Source organism: Phalacrocorax carbo, chromosome 7 (assembly GCF_963921805.1).
Source record: "Phalacrocorax carbo chromosome 7, bPhaCar2.1, whole genome shotgun sequence".
Classification (NCBI taxonomy): Eukaryota; Metazoa; Chordata; class Aves; order Suliformes; family Phalacrocoracidae; genus Phalacrocorax; species Phalacrocorax carbo.
Window position 1 is genome coordinate 43,545,156 of NC_087519.1, and position 15,640 is coordinate 43,560,795.

The 15,640-nt window shown below is 41.5% G+C and overlaps 2 protein-coding genes across 10 annotated transcripts in view; one reads left to right on the forward strand and one right to left on the reverse strand.

Annotated features, from left to right (window-relative positions):
• The window catches only part of FBXO36 (F-box protein 36), a 33,701-nt gene extending 21,423 nt beyond the window's left edge, over positions 1-12,278 (reverse strand). The window contains exons 1-2 of one of the 2 annotated variants that reach the window (XM_064457726.1): positions 11,957-12,278; positions 3,241-3,319 (exon numbers count right to left, since the gene is read on the reverse strand). In XM_064457726.1, the coding sequence (XP_064313796.1) occupies positions 3,241-3,319; positions 11,957-12,052 (175 nt within the window). In that variant the 5' untranslated portion in view covers positions 12,053-12,278. The remainder of the gene's footprint in view (positions 1-3,240; positions 3,320-11,956) is intronic. The other variant, XM_064457727.1, reaches the window with a different exon arrangement.
• TRIP12 (thyroid hormone receptor interactor 12) overlaps positions 12,145-15,640 on the forward strand; it is an 80,257-nt gene continuing 76,761 nt past the window's right edge. For 6 of the 8 annotated variants that reach the window (XM_064457714.1, XM_064457717.1, XM_064457720.1 and 3 more), the window contains exon 1: positions 12,152-12,652. The gene's annotated coding sequence lies outside the window, so the exon portion shown is untranslated. Of the gene's footprint in view, positions 12,653-13,926; positions 14,076-15,640 lie in introns of those variants that run through there. The other 2 variants (XM_064457723.1, XM_064457716.1) reach the window with 2 other exon arrangements.

The window sequence follows — 15,640 nt, forward strand, 5'->3', positions numbered from 1 at the left end:
CAGGAAGTTCCACCAGATTATGAGGAAAAACTTATTTCCTGTGAGGATGCCAGAGCAGTGGCACAGGCTGCCCAGAGAGGCTGTGGAGTCTCCTTCTTTGGAAACAATCAAAACCCACCTGGATGTCATCCTGTGCCCCCTGCTCGAGCAGGGAGGTTGGGTGAGATGATCTCCAGAGGTCCCTTCCAAACCCTACCATTTTATGATTTTGTGATATCCAGTTCAGATATACCAGAGTCTAAAGTGCAAAACCTAAGATGCTGTGCTAAAGAAGCTGTTTTACAAGAAAAAAAAAAGTTCTTTCAGACCATCAGGTTGAAATTTTGGACAACACTGTGTACTTGAAAGTTTGTACAGATTCTTCTCAGGATCACAACAGTCATCATGCAACCCCACATACTTCCCCTCCCCTACATCTGCTTTGGTTTTGGAGACAAAAACCCCCAAATTACTATTAATAGCAGGAGAAGATAAAACAATTTAGTTAGCAAACAAAAATAGAACAGTGACTGCAGTAGAGTACAACTGTAAAGACAATGGCATATGGAAAGAAAGATGACTTCCTGGTGTCAGTGCAAACTGTTCTGTAAGTTGCTATTAACAAATATTTCAGGCGCGTGGAGAAGAGGAGAAATGTCACAATTCCAAAATTTCATATGTAGCAGCTACAAAGCTGTTCCTTTCCCCCCCTCAGAAACATCAACCCACTTCAGCTGAGGGATTAGCTCTGCCTGCGTGTGTGTGTGCATGACTACCAGAGGCTTCCCCTTAAAGTATCTGAAAAACATTTTAGTTAAATACAGGAGGAAGAGGGAATAAAAAGCTTGGAAAAATAATTGTCTTTTCCTTTGGGGGTCGCAGTAGTTATGTTTGAGCAAATCTGCTGCCTCAGCATGGTATCTTCCCTTCCTCTCAGTTACATACCTGGTTTATTCCTATATCAGTATCTTTCCTCACTGGTTTTCCCAGAGCTTGCAGGGGAAAAAAGCCCCAGAGGAACAACAAGGCAAGAAAATAAAAGCAAACACACACAAAAAAGGCTAAAGATCTTTAGCACAGATGCTTACAGCACAGGTGCTTTGGAGGCTAATTTCTACCTTTACACAGCCTTGTGGACACACATCAGTGGATACAATACAAGAGCAGAAGAGTGAGAGACAATGCAGAAGGGAGGGGTGTATGTGCTGAGGAGAAAGCAACACTGTCAGAGGGAATAAAAATTACTCTTGACGATCAGAGTCTTCAATTATGAGCATGATACTTGCCGTTTATTAATGTGATTAAACAGGCAGACCTAGATAAGACCGCCACAAAGAGATTATTCTACTATTAAAGAGAACAAAGGGTGCTAGATAAGTGCAAGACAACCTTCCTTTCTAGATGGGTAAGACACTGACAGATTTCATTTGAAACAATTTTTTTTTAGTTCCATCCTCCTTACTTCAGTTTCACAGTCTCCTTGTTAAAATTTCAGGTGTAGTCTACACTTTAAATTTCTTCTTCTTCCCCCCACCCCCCACCCCTGCGTTGTTTTTTAATTCATTAGAGGGAAAAAAAAAAGCCCCACAAACAACAGAACAGGCAGACTCCCTGCTATGTGTATAAAAGTCCTGAAGTACAGAAGTGTTACAATGGCAAGTCCTTTTCTAGGGAATCTGCATCTTCTTTAGCAGGGTATGTGCATATATCTGACAATCCCTTTTATTACAGATGAAGTCTTAGTTCAGTCATACCACTGCTCCCTTCTTGGATAATTCTTATCATTCTGATTTGTATATATCTGCAACCAGTCTAGTCTAGTATCTGCTGAAAACTGTTTTCCTATATTCTTACGTGGTCAGCTCACTTTCACCACTGACATCCCTCACTCCAAATTTTGAGAAACATCTATTGTGCTGGCCCCTAAAATCTCATCACACTTTTTAAGAACAGACTAACACTCCCAAAGTGTTTTTCAAAGTTCCCTTGCTGTCCATTGACAGCTTTAATTCGACCTGATCAAACGACAGGAACACTAAAGAATCCATCACATTGTGCAGGCATTCTGACATACTAGATTCCTACCCATGTCTCCAGTTTTCAGAAAAAGCTGTGAATAGAGAAAAAGGCATACTTGTCACAATTATCAGCTCAGTGCTACAGGTAGCATGCTCTCTGAAACGTTTTTTTTATTTTGTCTTTCTTCAAACACTAGTTTTGTCCAGTCCAATTTTAATTATTTGTTTTACATTAAACTTAACCCTTGTTACCTGTAGGTTTCAGCCTCATTGTAAACTGCGTAGGGAGGAACAACTGCACAATTCAGCTGTAGAAACAACTTAGTGAATGCTGAAATCTATCCCTTCATTATCAGCTGTCATGATAATTTGATGGGCACGTATATTAAAAACATTGCATTTTTTTGACACAAGTACCTGCTTGCTCTTTTGACACTTCCCAGCTACACAGCTTCTCTTGTCTGCGGTCCCCATCTGTTGTCATTCCTTTCTCTCTATTGTTCACTATCATCCTATTATGTTATTTAGAACTCTAGCTTCAGACACTCTCCTAGGCTTCTGCTTCTACAATATAATTTTGCCTTTTTGACAAATTATTCTGATCATTTTAGTATGCACTAGCTTTCTTTCTTCTGGTTACTATGCTTCTCCAGATAATTTGCCTAATTCAGGTTTTATCCAACAAATGACATTTACACTGGTTGCAACCAGTGCACAATTTTAATCTAATTTAATGAAGTCCATCCAAAAGCTGCAGGCACTTTTACTTTGGTTTAATTTAGGCTTATTTAACACAAATTGATTTAGTTTATACTAATCCAAATCAAGTAAATATTTACCATAAGCACCCGTAGAGCAGTTTAGACCAGCTTTAGCAAGCTTGTTTGAAAACAAATTTTAAATTACACTGGTGCCTCTTCAGGTAAGACTTTTCATGGTATAGCACACCTCGAGATAAAAATCCTGATCCTTTTCTAACTTTGCTTTCTACTCTTCCTTCTTTCAAACACATTACTGAGTGCATTTAATTGATTTTTGATAAATGAACAAAGTTTAAATATATGGCACACCTAGTCAAGTAAACATATTGGATGGGTTTTCATGATGAATGCTGCTGTGTATGTGGAAAATGAAGTAAGGAAAATTGCTCTTGGTTAATAAAGGCAACAGAAAAGTAGAAGTAATTATTTTCCTAACTTGAAGCAGGAAGAAGGAAAACAAGACAATAGATAGGAACACAAACTTACCTTTGGTAACAGGAAAGTAGAATCACTCCTGACGTTTGCAGAGACAGAGAGCAACAGGGGTAAGGGCTGTACTACCTAAAGTAAGGCAAGTGAATAATGTAACTAATTTTTTCTCTGGAAGAACAAGCACTGACAATAATGAACATGTAAATAACAGACACTCAGGTACAGTAGGAAACATTTACTTAATTAAGCAGAAGATAGTGGTCATTGCTTACCTTGAGAAACTATTACCCTTTAATGACCTGAAAATCATTCTTAGCAGGTAGAACTAGATGGAGCATGATACCTTTGAAGAAAGCCACAAATATTAAAGCCATGCATAAAACAAAATACAACGGGAGCTTAAACACTGCAATTCATGGTGATACTACTGCCTGTATACTAAAGATTAGTTACAAGTGGACAAAAAGCAGCCTAGACAAAATAAAAACATAATCCTAGGCTACCAAGGATACAGAAAACCGGATTAGTAGCAAATAATAGTAACAGAGAATTAACTAAAATGACTTTATTATCTTTAACATACCTTAATTGAAATTGATATGACAATTTTCCAATGTATCTTCAAATTACAGTTCAACCACTACTGAAAAAGGGATTTTATAAGCCCACATGACAGTATTTAATTATCATAGGCTCACAAACAACTGAACTTCACAATTAATAACCACTTAAGGACTCAATATCAGTTATATCTCTAATGACAAATTCATAAATGAATGTTCCACAGGGTTATGCATTTAGTAATGTATGTGGGAAAAAAAATCCCAAACAACAACCCAAAAGCTGAGAGAACTGAGTGTTTTGGGAAGGAAAAAACCACCAGTTATATTGCTATATATGATTCCTTCTGCAGAAAAACCTTGATCCACCAATAAGGGAAGCCCTGAAATGCCAACATTGCTACTGCAACACATCACAAATTGCATCTCGGTTGTTAAAAGTCCAAATTTTCCTATGTCTGTTGAGTTCTTGTGCTGTATTACACCCTCAATATTGCAGCATGACCAAAGAATTCCCAAATCTTCTCCAAAACCTTATGGATAAGATCTAGGAGCTGCATACATCCAGAGGTGGCGCATTATACAAGAAGTGAGATATACTATCAGCCATCCAAACTATAACACAACATCATAGCATTGTTAAACCAACATATTTTAGCTTTGGACAGAAACACCTGACAACAATATTAATATTTTTCCAATACAGGATTATTTCCACAGAGAAACTGTCTCCATTTTCCAAGCAGCTCTACTGTTTACTTACGTATCTGAATTAGAGACAACAAAAAAGCAAAGGAGATTTCCCTATGTATTTTAGGCTTAACAAAGATTCTCCTGATAACAATTGCTCAGTACTGTGTGGTTCAATTACCATGAAAATGTTTAATTATTTTGAAAATACACTTTTTCAGCATAACAGAGCAATTCCTGAAATGGAGAAAAATGGCTTCCTTCTCCTGAAATCATTAAACTATACTTGAAATTATTCTAATTTAAGACAACAACAAAAAGCTGCTAATTTAAGACTTCATGCCATTGAAGTCCTCTATGCAAACAGCTCATAACAAAATGTCATTTTTTAAAGCCCCTTTAGAGAAATTTGTGTGCTTTTTTCATTTGTTAAGAACTCAAATTCTCTGGTTGAAATGTCAAACAGGAGACTTGAATAGAATTGGTTCAGCTAGGCAATAACTGGTATGGCATCCTTCTGGTTTCAAATGCAAATAAAATAGTATGACTTTGAAAAAGGTTCACCTCCCACAGATCTTTACTTAAAATCAGACTTAGTTTGCAGAAAAATGTTTCGTATAACATGAAATTATTTTCAGCTTAATTACTATAACAACATCTGCTATTTTTTTCCCCCCAATCCATATGGCTTAAGCACTTCAAATGGCATCTTCTGTCAATCAAGTAGGTTATATATTAAGTGTCATCATTAAGACTTAAAAACAACCTCAAGATACAAAGGCAACACTTAGTTAACTTTATAGTACCATTTTTCAAAATGACGGAACTATCCTTGCAGGTTTCAATAAAGCCTGAAAGTACAACCAAAAAACAACCAGCCCACAACTAGTAAAACAATCACTTATTAATATCTCCTAAAATTGAAATTCTATTGACTATGCAAGATTTAAGTGCTGTAGGTTCAGAATTTTTACTTACAACTAAAAAAGCCAGAGAATAACTTTATTTTTGAAATGAAAACAATTACAGGATCTTTTAAGAAAATATTATAGCTATCAGAATCCAAAATAATATGCTGTGTTCAGAATATATTAATTTAATCAGAAACTGATTGAAGATGTAGAAGTGAATACTGAACAACAGGAACAACAAAAAAGAACAAGAACAGTCATCAGAACTGTTTGCCTAGTTACTTATACTATTTCCTCATCTAAATGTATATATATTTGCTAGAGAAACTAGTCGCTGATCTCTGACCAAACATACAATTCTGCAGTCACATATTTGATAAAATTAAATTATCCTATTATATGAGGAGATCATATATGGAATACTACACAGAACAACATTAGTATTGTATACAGATGATGCCTGCCTTTTACGGGTAAGTAGCTAAACATTTTACTAACATGATAAAATCCTCTGATTAGTGCAGCATTCATTAAATGGTGACAGATGCTAGTATTAAGTACACACTGAGTGGATCATTTTCCCATTATGTTTCTTTTGTTACCAGCCTCATCTTTCTAGTTACCAGCCTGTCCTATAAGTAGATTAACCACCAGACTTTTTTTTTTTTTTTTGGAGGGGTCTGTATTTCTTGTTTAACTAAAATACGTGACTGACCTTTTCTACACTACCCCACCATATGGATTCCTCTCATGCACTTTTCAAAACCTGTACTTATCATCTGTTTGACAATTTATAAGAGATTTTATTTTGAAAGGTTATTTGTGTGGCTATCTCAAGTCATCTTATGGTTAATGTTGAAAGCCATATGATTTATTGCTTGCTTCATACAAACAGATAACGTCTATTGTTGTTTCTGACAAACCTTGCCAAATTATAACTGGCATATCAAATATTAATTTGTCATTTCAAGAGTGACTGAAAAACATGTACAGTGAAAGGTAGATGGAGAGGCATATGTTAAAAAAGTTGCCATCCTTGATGTCAGTCTTGAGACAAAGATGATTCCCATTCTATGTAATATTACATGCACTCACGCATGGCATCCTGGCTTGTATCGTGAATAGCGTGGCCAGCAGGAGCAGGGAGCTGATCGTGGCCCTGTACTTGGCCTTGGTGAGGCCGCACCTCGAGTACTGTGTTCAGTTTTGGGCCCCTCACTACAAGGACATTGAGGTGCTGGAGTGTGTCTAAAGAAGGGCAGTGAAGCTGGTGAAGGGTCTGGAAAACAAGTCTTATGAGGAGCAGCTGAGGGAGCTGGGGTTGTTTAGTCTGGAGAAGAGGAGGCTGAGGGGAGACCTTATCGCTCTCTACAACTACCTGTAGCGAGGACGGTCTCTTCTCCCTAGTAACAAGCGATAGGATGAGAGGAAATGGCCTCAAGCTGCACCAGGGGAAGTTAAGGTTGGATATTAGGAAAAACTTCTTCACCGAAAGGGTTGTCAGGCATTGGAACAGGCTGCCCAGGGAGGTGGTGGAGTCTCCATCCCTGGAGGTATTTAAAAGCAGCATAGACATGGTGCTTAAGGATATGGTTTAGTGGTGGACTTGGCAGTGATAGGTTAGCGGTTGGACTCAATGATTTTAAGGGCCTTTTCCAACCTTGACAATTCTATGATTCTATGAAAACAAAAACTATCCACTGTTCTCATGAATTCTAGCAGGATTCCTGATTCCTAGTATATTTTTCTGTTTAGCATGTTCAGTATATTTCTCCTGACATGCACAACTTCTCCTCCATAACAACTCAAAGCAGTCGGGGACGGGGCGGGGGGGGGAGAAACTGAAAAGTATAAATGGCAAAGTCATTCATTTAGAAATAATTTCTGCCATAAAGCAAAATGTTATATAAATTGAAAGTTGACAGAGGAGAAGGACATTGGAATAATAATGATCAAAGGATAATCAAGAGTCACTAATGTGTTTTTGGTAGAGAAAGTTAAACACAATCCTAAAATTTAAATCACACAGAATTTTCCAGAAGACACAGGGAAGTAACAATGCTTTTGCACATGGCACTTGTAAGACTTATTATTAAGAACAAAAGTTCTAATGGGAAGAAATGCAGCAGAACCATACTAAAGTGACCAGGAAGTGGGGAGTCTGTTTCACAAGCAGAAGCTGAAAAAACCAAACAAACAGTATCAAGAGGGCATATTTATTAAATATATATAACATTTTATATAAATACACACACACACACAGACATATATAACATTGTTATTTACACACAAGGGCAGTAGTCAAGTTAAAAAGATATCCACACACAATGTCTGCATAACTCTATTTCTATACCATCAAAGAAGTGACGATTTGGAACAACTATTCTGTGTGAAGTAGCAAGGCAAAAAAAGCCTCACTACCTTTGAAACATATCAAGTCCCATTTATGGTATGAAGATCTATTATGTGGCTAGATGAAACAGCAGGGACTAGGACTTCATGACCTGAAGTCTCTTTTAATCATATTTCTGCAGTGGGACTGGTAGATGCCCATACAGGGGAACTATGTGGGATAGGTTCCCTGCATTTGTAAAGTTATGATTGCAGCCTTAAAATAGCTTCTTGAAAAAAAAATTCTTTTCACTGATGGTTCAATAGATCTCTCCTTCTACACAATCCAGCTGGTTGAACTGTATTCCATGAATACTCACTTATGTATCTGTGTAGTCTACTTTAAAAAGAGTTATTTGCAACGAGTTACAAGGATCTCCCCTTCTCCTTATGCTTCCTCCTTCATGTAGCTTATGCAGAAACTAGTTGGTAATCTTCCCTTTCTAACTCGCCAATGGAAGAGCATGCTCACTACTGAGTAGTCAATACCTTTGTTTATAAAGTCCCAATTAACAGCTCTAACTTTGAAATGCATTTCAATTGCATTTGTATCTGAGATGGAAGCTGTCTTTTGCTGCAAAATTAAAAGTCAGGGTCTCCTTGTCACATTTTGGACACAAATACATCCACACAAATGGGTGTATTTCTATCTGTTTGGTCTTCCGCCCCGCAACTGTTGCATCTGATTGGTTAAAAGAGTTGAAAGTAGCCTCTGCTTTTGTCTCCTTCCAATATCTTGTTTGCCCACAGCAGGCCTTGCTTTCCTTTTCTCAGGTGTCCTAGTTTCTCTAGATTTCAGTTAAACACAAACAAGCATGCTGAAGTACACCTTGCTATTATTACAACTGACAATGTTAAAAGAAATAAATATTTTCCAATGTATTTTTGCAGTAATAAAACAATTCACATGCTTACAGCTGAGGATGCGTGCCCTTGTGGTATCATACCCTAGGTATTCTTTTTATCTGTCTTGTCCTTTTTATTTTACTATTGTCCTATACTTCAATTCAGCAAACTTCTTAGTGTATGCTTAACTCTGCTCTCAGAGACATCCTTTCTTTTAATTTACAGCAATTCCAGTTCACTTATTTTTAGTTATACAATACACAACAGTTTGGGCCTACTGTACTGATCTCGAGGCAGCCACAGACTTCAGAAATGCCTTCTGGAGAACATATCTAACATATCAGGTTGCATGATGGCAGGAAGATGTCAGCTCCCTAGAACAAGCAAAAAGGCTAAACAAAAGGCACAGACATTTCACATGGCTTGTTTGAACACAAAACCTGCTGCCATGGACTTGCTTTTCCCCCCAGATATGGCCTCCTTGTCCAACTAAATTTTTTTCCTAACACATGCTTACAACCTTCCGTATTTGTACAGGATTTCTGGTCTCTGACATTTTGACTTGATAGTCAGCTGATACCTGGAAATCTTGGCCATGACCACAGGCACACACACTCTGGAGCTGCGTGAGACATGCTCAGTAAATTAATAACTTCATTCTGAAGGGGTTGAATTTACTGCTCATGTAAAGCCCAAGCAGACCGTTCAAAGTAGGACAACACTCAAAGAAATATGGGAGCCTTCAAACAAATCCACCATGCAACCACAAACTCCCTTTCTGTTTTCAAAGAAAAACAATGGACTGTTTTGAAACCACTGACTTCGAAGAATGGGACTATTCAAAGTAGTATATTTCAGCATTAACGTAACTATGTGCAAGGTTGGAGGCTTAGACTGTAAGGTCTTTCAGGCAATGACTATTATTTATTAGGAGACTGTAAAATAGCACACTGGGAATATGAAACAACAGCTAGGCCTCCTGTATGCCAACACAGTACAGCTAAATATATTTTGCATGATACATAACTTGGCACATCAGTGATGCATATACCAGCAATTACTATTTTTGACACAGATCTCTTCTCAGGAGACTCCACAGCCTGCAGAAAGGCTAACTACCATCCAGAAGTTTTATGTGTACAGCAGTTAAAACTGCAAAGATTACTGATGTGAAGTTAATTGTTTTCAGGAATCGTGAATTCAAACATGCTTGAATTGGGAAGTTTTGCTAGTATCAGATACATCAGCTTCAGAGGATATAGTGGTATATTGAAATACATATGTTTACCACTTCATACTCAAATGATCTTACCATCATAAAAATCGAAACAAAGTTTTTCAAACAATCCAAACCAGTTCTTTTTCAATGGCACTAACTTCCCAGTAATGTTTTCGTACAATAAACATTTCCTGAATAATTTAACCTTACTTCCACTGACAGTTACAAAGCTTTTTGCACAGTTTGTTAACCGACTTTGGCTTGTTTCAAGGATATATTTGGGCAGCTGAAAACAAAACAAAAAACAGATATCTGGAGTGTTTGACAGGAAAAGGCGATGAGAAACACAAAACTGACGATAATAAGGAATATGTTATTTTTATTATCTGAGTGTAAAAATTAATAGTAAAAACCCCATAACACTCAATTACATCTTCTATGAACAAATACGGCACTGCTGTGATTCCCACGAGGTCAATGAGACAGGCCCATTACAAGACTTAAGCTACAGAAAAGCATGTGTTTCGCATCTCTTATGCGGCACTGTAATCACTCTCAATCTTGGTCGAACTCAAAGCTCCGTAAAGTTGCCTTGTCAGTTCTATCTTAAATTTCTTTTTTGATGAGAACAAAACCAAAACCTCTTCTGAAACTGCTAAAGACACTGGTGATTTAAAAAGAAAATCTTGGCACCAGAGAGACCAAATGATGCAGCATATAATATACAGAACACAGATCATTTGGAATGGCAGCTGAACTTCAGCCTGTCACCTCCCCCTCCAATTTTAATTGGAATTACATTTAATTCTAATTACAAACCTGATAATTCCCTCATCCCTGGAAGAAAATAAGTTCAATATTTTGGTTTACTTTGGGAAAACAAAACAAAAACTTCTCCTAGTTTCACCAGAACAAAAAAGCAACATATTTTGAAACTTTTTAAAAACTTTCTCAGAAAAATTTTTGAAACGTCACCACTTCTAAGTCAGTATATCCAGCCTGAGACAAGCATCTATGTTCATCTCTTATACATACAAAGTCAACCCAGCCAAAAATAGGTCATAATGAAACAAAAATTATAGAAAATTTGCATTTTTATTTCATAACCTTACAAACCCATAATCTGATTTGTTAAATCTAGTTCATTTACTATCCGATATTCCTCATTGATGATTACTACTAGATTATTCTGAAAAATGCTCATATAGCACATTTTGCAGCATATTTCACAAAAGATTTAAAAAAATATCTTCCAGGGTACTTCACATTGCTTATTTCCCTGGTTGGAAAATCAGTTATGTAGACAGTCATAAGGCAGGACATGTAAACATCTTCAGGGACCATATAGAGTATATACAGGGTCCTCCCATTCCCAAATGGGTGGTTTAATTTTATTTTCCCAGAATGAGACTATTGTTTCCCCCTGCCTTAAGTCTATTTACTCTGAGAGTGCTGCTAAACTTATCTTTCCTTAGGAGAAATACTGTGACATTACTTAAGGATTTGTTATTTATTTACTTTAAATGCTAGTATCTCATTTATTTGTGAAGCATTTCTGAGGGCAGACTTCAGTTTGTTTGAAGGTTACAAAACGACAGATGTGTACACAGTTTTTCCTAAAGCTACTAACTCACTGTTTTGATGCATCTTTTGTCCCTCTATTCTTCTGGTCCTCCCCCAGAGCCCCTTCCCACAGGCCTGGGATACTCTAGGTAGAAGGAATCTCCCACATACAGAGGCTCCTCGCCTCGCCTCCTCGACTTTCGCCTGTGCCAGGAAATAACCCTCTTTGGCAGCAACCCCCTACCTGCTCCCCGGGTACTCATCGGCACCGCATCCCCCGGCTGCGTTCCCGGCCCTCGGGAGGCCTAACCAGCAGCGCTTACCGCCGGCGCCTCCCGGGTCGCTCCCTGGCGGCGTTAACGGGCGACCCCCGCCCTCCCCCAGCACGGCGCTGCCGGCCCCGCCGCCCCTCACCGGCCCTTCCCCAGGGATGGGCTCTCGCTAAAGCCACTGCTGCGCCGGGAGCCGGGGGAGGCCCCACCTGCCTGCCCGCCCGCCCGCCTTCCCGGGCGGGGGAGAAGCGGCGACAGCGAGGCGAGGGGAGAAAAGCGGTGGGGCAGACCCGCTCCCCACCCACGGCACCCACCTCCCGCCGGGTGACGACGAGCTGGCAGAGATCCCTGCTGGGGGCCGGGGCCCGCCCGCGCCTCTCGAACACCACCTCCGGCAGCAGCGCCGCCATTTTGGGACGCTAGAAGGCCGTGTCTATAGCAACCAGGAAGAGGCGGACATCACGCGGGGTCACCGGCAGCCCAGCCCCCTCTTAAAGGGGCAGCCCCAGCGGTAACACGGTGGCCGGGCATGGTCTGCGTCCCCGCCGCCGGCAGAGACCCGCGCCCCCGTCGGCTCCGCCCCCCTCCCGCGCCCCCCGCCCGCACCCGAAGGGAGACACTCGCGCGGACCCAGGGGTGACGACCCCGGCGGAGGGATACTGACTGCCGGAACGCCGACCTCTCCGAGCGCAGGCAGAGGGGCGCACACGGACCTGCGGCGGGGGCTGTGGGGGGGGGGGGCGGCAGCCGGGGCGGGGGCTGCCAGCCGGGGCGGGGGCCGCTGGTCGGCCCGGGGGCGCGAGCAGGCCCCGGCGGGGCCCCGGCGCCGGGAGAAAGTAGTCCCCCAGCCTCCCCCTCGCGCCGTTGGAAGGGGTTCGGCGGCGGAGGCAGCGGACGGGGCGCTGTTGGGTGCTGCGGCTTCAGCTGATAATTGAAGGGAAGAGAGGCGGCTGCCGCCGGGAGGAGGGGAGGCACGGAGCGTCTGCGGAGGCCGCATCGGGACAAACTAGGTACCTAGCGCCCCTCCGCTCTTCTGGGGGGAGGTGGGTGCGGGGTGGCGTGGCACGGGGCCCCTCGGCCGTCAACGGGCTGGGCGGCCGGGCCTGTTGTGTCATCCCCGGTGTTAGCCGAGCTGCCCTTCCCGGCGGCCCGGGGCAGGGGGAGGGGAGCAGCGCCATCCCGGAGCATTGTTATGGGGGGGTGGGGGGTAGACGGGGACGACACGACGCCGCGCTGGTGAGTGTGAGTGTGTGGGTGCCCGGAGGTGTGTAATGGGGCGAGGGGAGGGGGCCCTCGCTGAGGAGGGTGGAAACGGAGCTGACAAAATGGCCAGGCAGTCAGCGGGGCCCGCTCTGGGGACATCCCCTCGCCCCTCGGCGCCGGGCAGGGTTGCCGTCTGGCCTCGCCCGGGCTGCCCGGCGAGCGGGGGGAGCGCGGCCTGCCCTCTCCGGGCCCCGGGAAGCTGCTGATACAAAAGGGCAGTGTCAGTGTTGACACTGCCATACCGATTTGTCTGCCCTTCCCTGTCTTCTCCCTCCCCCGCTCCGGTTGGCCCCCTTTTTCCCTCATGGCTCGGTCTTTCTTCTTTTTTTTTTCTATTTATTTTTCCTTTTTCTTCTTTTTTTTTAATCCCCTGAAGGAACTATCGAATATCTTAAAGGAAAAAATAGCAACTCCTGCTTCCTTTCCCCCTGCCCGGCTCGATAAAAATGCTAAATAATCGGTCGACGTCCATGTTTCACAAGCTTTTGGGTGGGTGGGGGGGGAAGGAAGCGGGGGGGAAGAGAATGGAGGCGCCCGTAGGGTCGGAGTTAGGGTGCTGGCTGCCCCCGGGAGGGGATATTTTGGCAGCTAATGCTTAAGAGCTGATGTTTTTGTTGCTTTCAGTCAAGAAGCAAGTTGCCTGGTCCTCGCGCTTGCTTGCATAATGCGTCGTACTTGGAGGCTGATCAAACGCTGGGCTCTGCCTTTCCTGCCTGGCTCTTCCTCCTTCCCCTTCCCCGGCGGGCTGGGGGGGCCGGCGAGTGGGAGAAGTTTGGAGGTGCCGGTAGGACCGAGGGCAGCCGCCTCCTGGTCGCTGCTTTGCTCGTCTGGGGAGCAAACCCACACCGGGGCTTTCGCCAGACCTGTAGGCCCGTCTTCCTGCTGTTCAACTTTTTTATTGTTCCCCCTTCCCCCCGCCCTCCTGGTGCACTGGCTTTCTCGACAGCCAGGGGTTTTCACAGAACGGGAGTCCGAAAGTCTAGACTGTGAACCGGAAAATAATAGGGGAAAGAATGGAAAGTTATGTCAAGGGCTTTGGGGGAAAAACATCGACGTATGGAACAAAGGTCCTGCCTGTATTGGAGAGAGAGGCCTGCATGTGAGGCCTGATTGTGTCGCATTTACACACGGGGAAGAAATGAGTGCTTGGTACTGGCCTAAATTTATTCTGTAAGTCTGGCATGCAACTTGGGAACGTTTTTAGAGTGTGTGCAGTTTGTTTTGAGGGTGGTTTTATTATGTGTAGCAATCCAGTAATAATTTTAATTTGAAGTATTTTTTCCGAAAGATTTAGTTTTTCTTTCTGCCTGTTCAGCAGAAATAATATTGATCCAGACATTCTAACACCCTAACACAAAACTTTAATCAAACAAGATAACTTCCACAGTTTATATTGTGTGTGTTACAAATATTGAGCTTCCTGATGCTTTACAGGCTGTCAGAAAGAGGAGTTGAGTAGCTACCACCTGACAAATATGAAGTACAGGCTTCATAATGAGAAAGAAGAGGAATTCTAATGACTTAAATTTAAATTAATGTTACAAGCTTTTTTTAGGGGAACCGTCACTGTGGATATACTTTGTAAGACTTTAAAAGCTAGCAAGCATTGCTGTGATTACTTCAGTTTATCTCTGGCATATTCTTTTCTCTCCAGTTCTCTCTCTCTTCCTTCCCACCCCGAAGACTAGACTTCTGATTGTACAGGGGTGTTTTTTTGGTATTTGATTTCCACTCAGGGATTTGTGAGGTTTTAAAGTTTTTTCATCATGCTAAAAGGTAAAATATATTTTATTTTTTTACATATGTGAAAATATGCATAATGAACATGAAAGCAGTGCTTGAAAAAGAACTATACCTTTCTATTGTTTGGCAGCCTATATAATAAGTATTGATAGGTAAGAAATGTAATTATGAAAATATTAATATTTTAGGTTTTGCAGCTAATACTTTAATTATATTTGATTTAAGAAGCTTAAAAGCAGTGTTCTGGTGAGTAAATACTGTAATTAATACTTCTAGTTCCCAGAAACTCGTATGTTTTTACCTTATAATAGTTTCTATGTTTGTAAAATGTAGGTGATTATGAATGGCTTAGTTCTGTATACACACTATTTGTGATCTTAAAATGGAAGGGTATTTTCAGTTTTTATTGTTTGGTGTATCCTGTTGTTGTGGTAGAAATATAGGTAATCTGATTTCTCCCCATGGCTCCATAGGTAGGAGCCTAAACAGGCCTTAGCTGTTAGTAGAAAAATTGTAGGTCACCCACAGTGTGGCATTACTCCTTATTAATATAGCAGATTTACTTCAGTAGGAGTGCTGACCTGTTGAGTAAGAGGCTTATGAAAATGGAGTCTTTTGATGTCTTGTAAAAGTTCTTCAGGCCAAAGTGACCATTAGGGAAACAACCTGTATCTTCCCAGTAAATGAATAATCAGAACTGTCATTCTCAATCAGGAATCATGCACACATTCATTTTCTATTTTCCTTTTTATATTGCACTTTGACTGTCTTCAAACCCAGAATGTAAATATTACAGAAAAATAATTGTAATGAAAACTTGTTCTTATAAAATTATTCCTAAATTTGAGGCCTAAAGCTATAGGCAACAAAGATGCTGTAGTCCTTCTGCAGGAGCTTAGCAAAAATGTAATACAGTTGATTTTAATGTCACGAACAAAGCCGTGACGAATTTTTGTGGGGTCCTTATGTCACTGATAAGTACAGTTACTGTG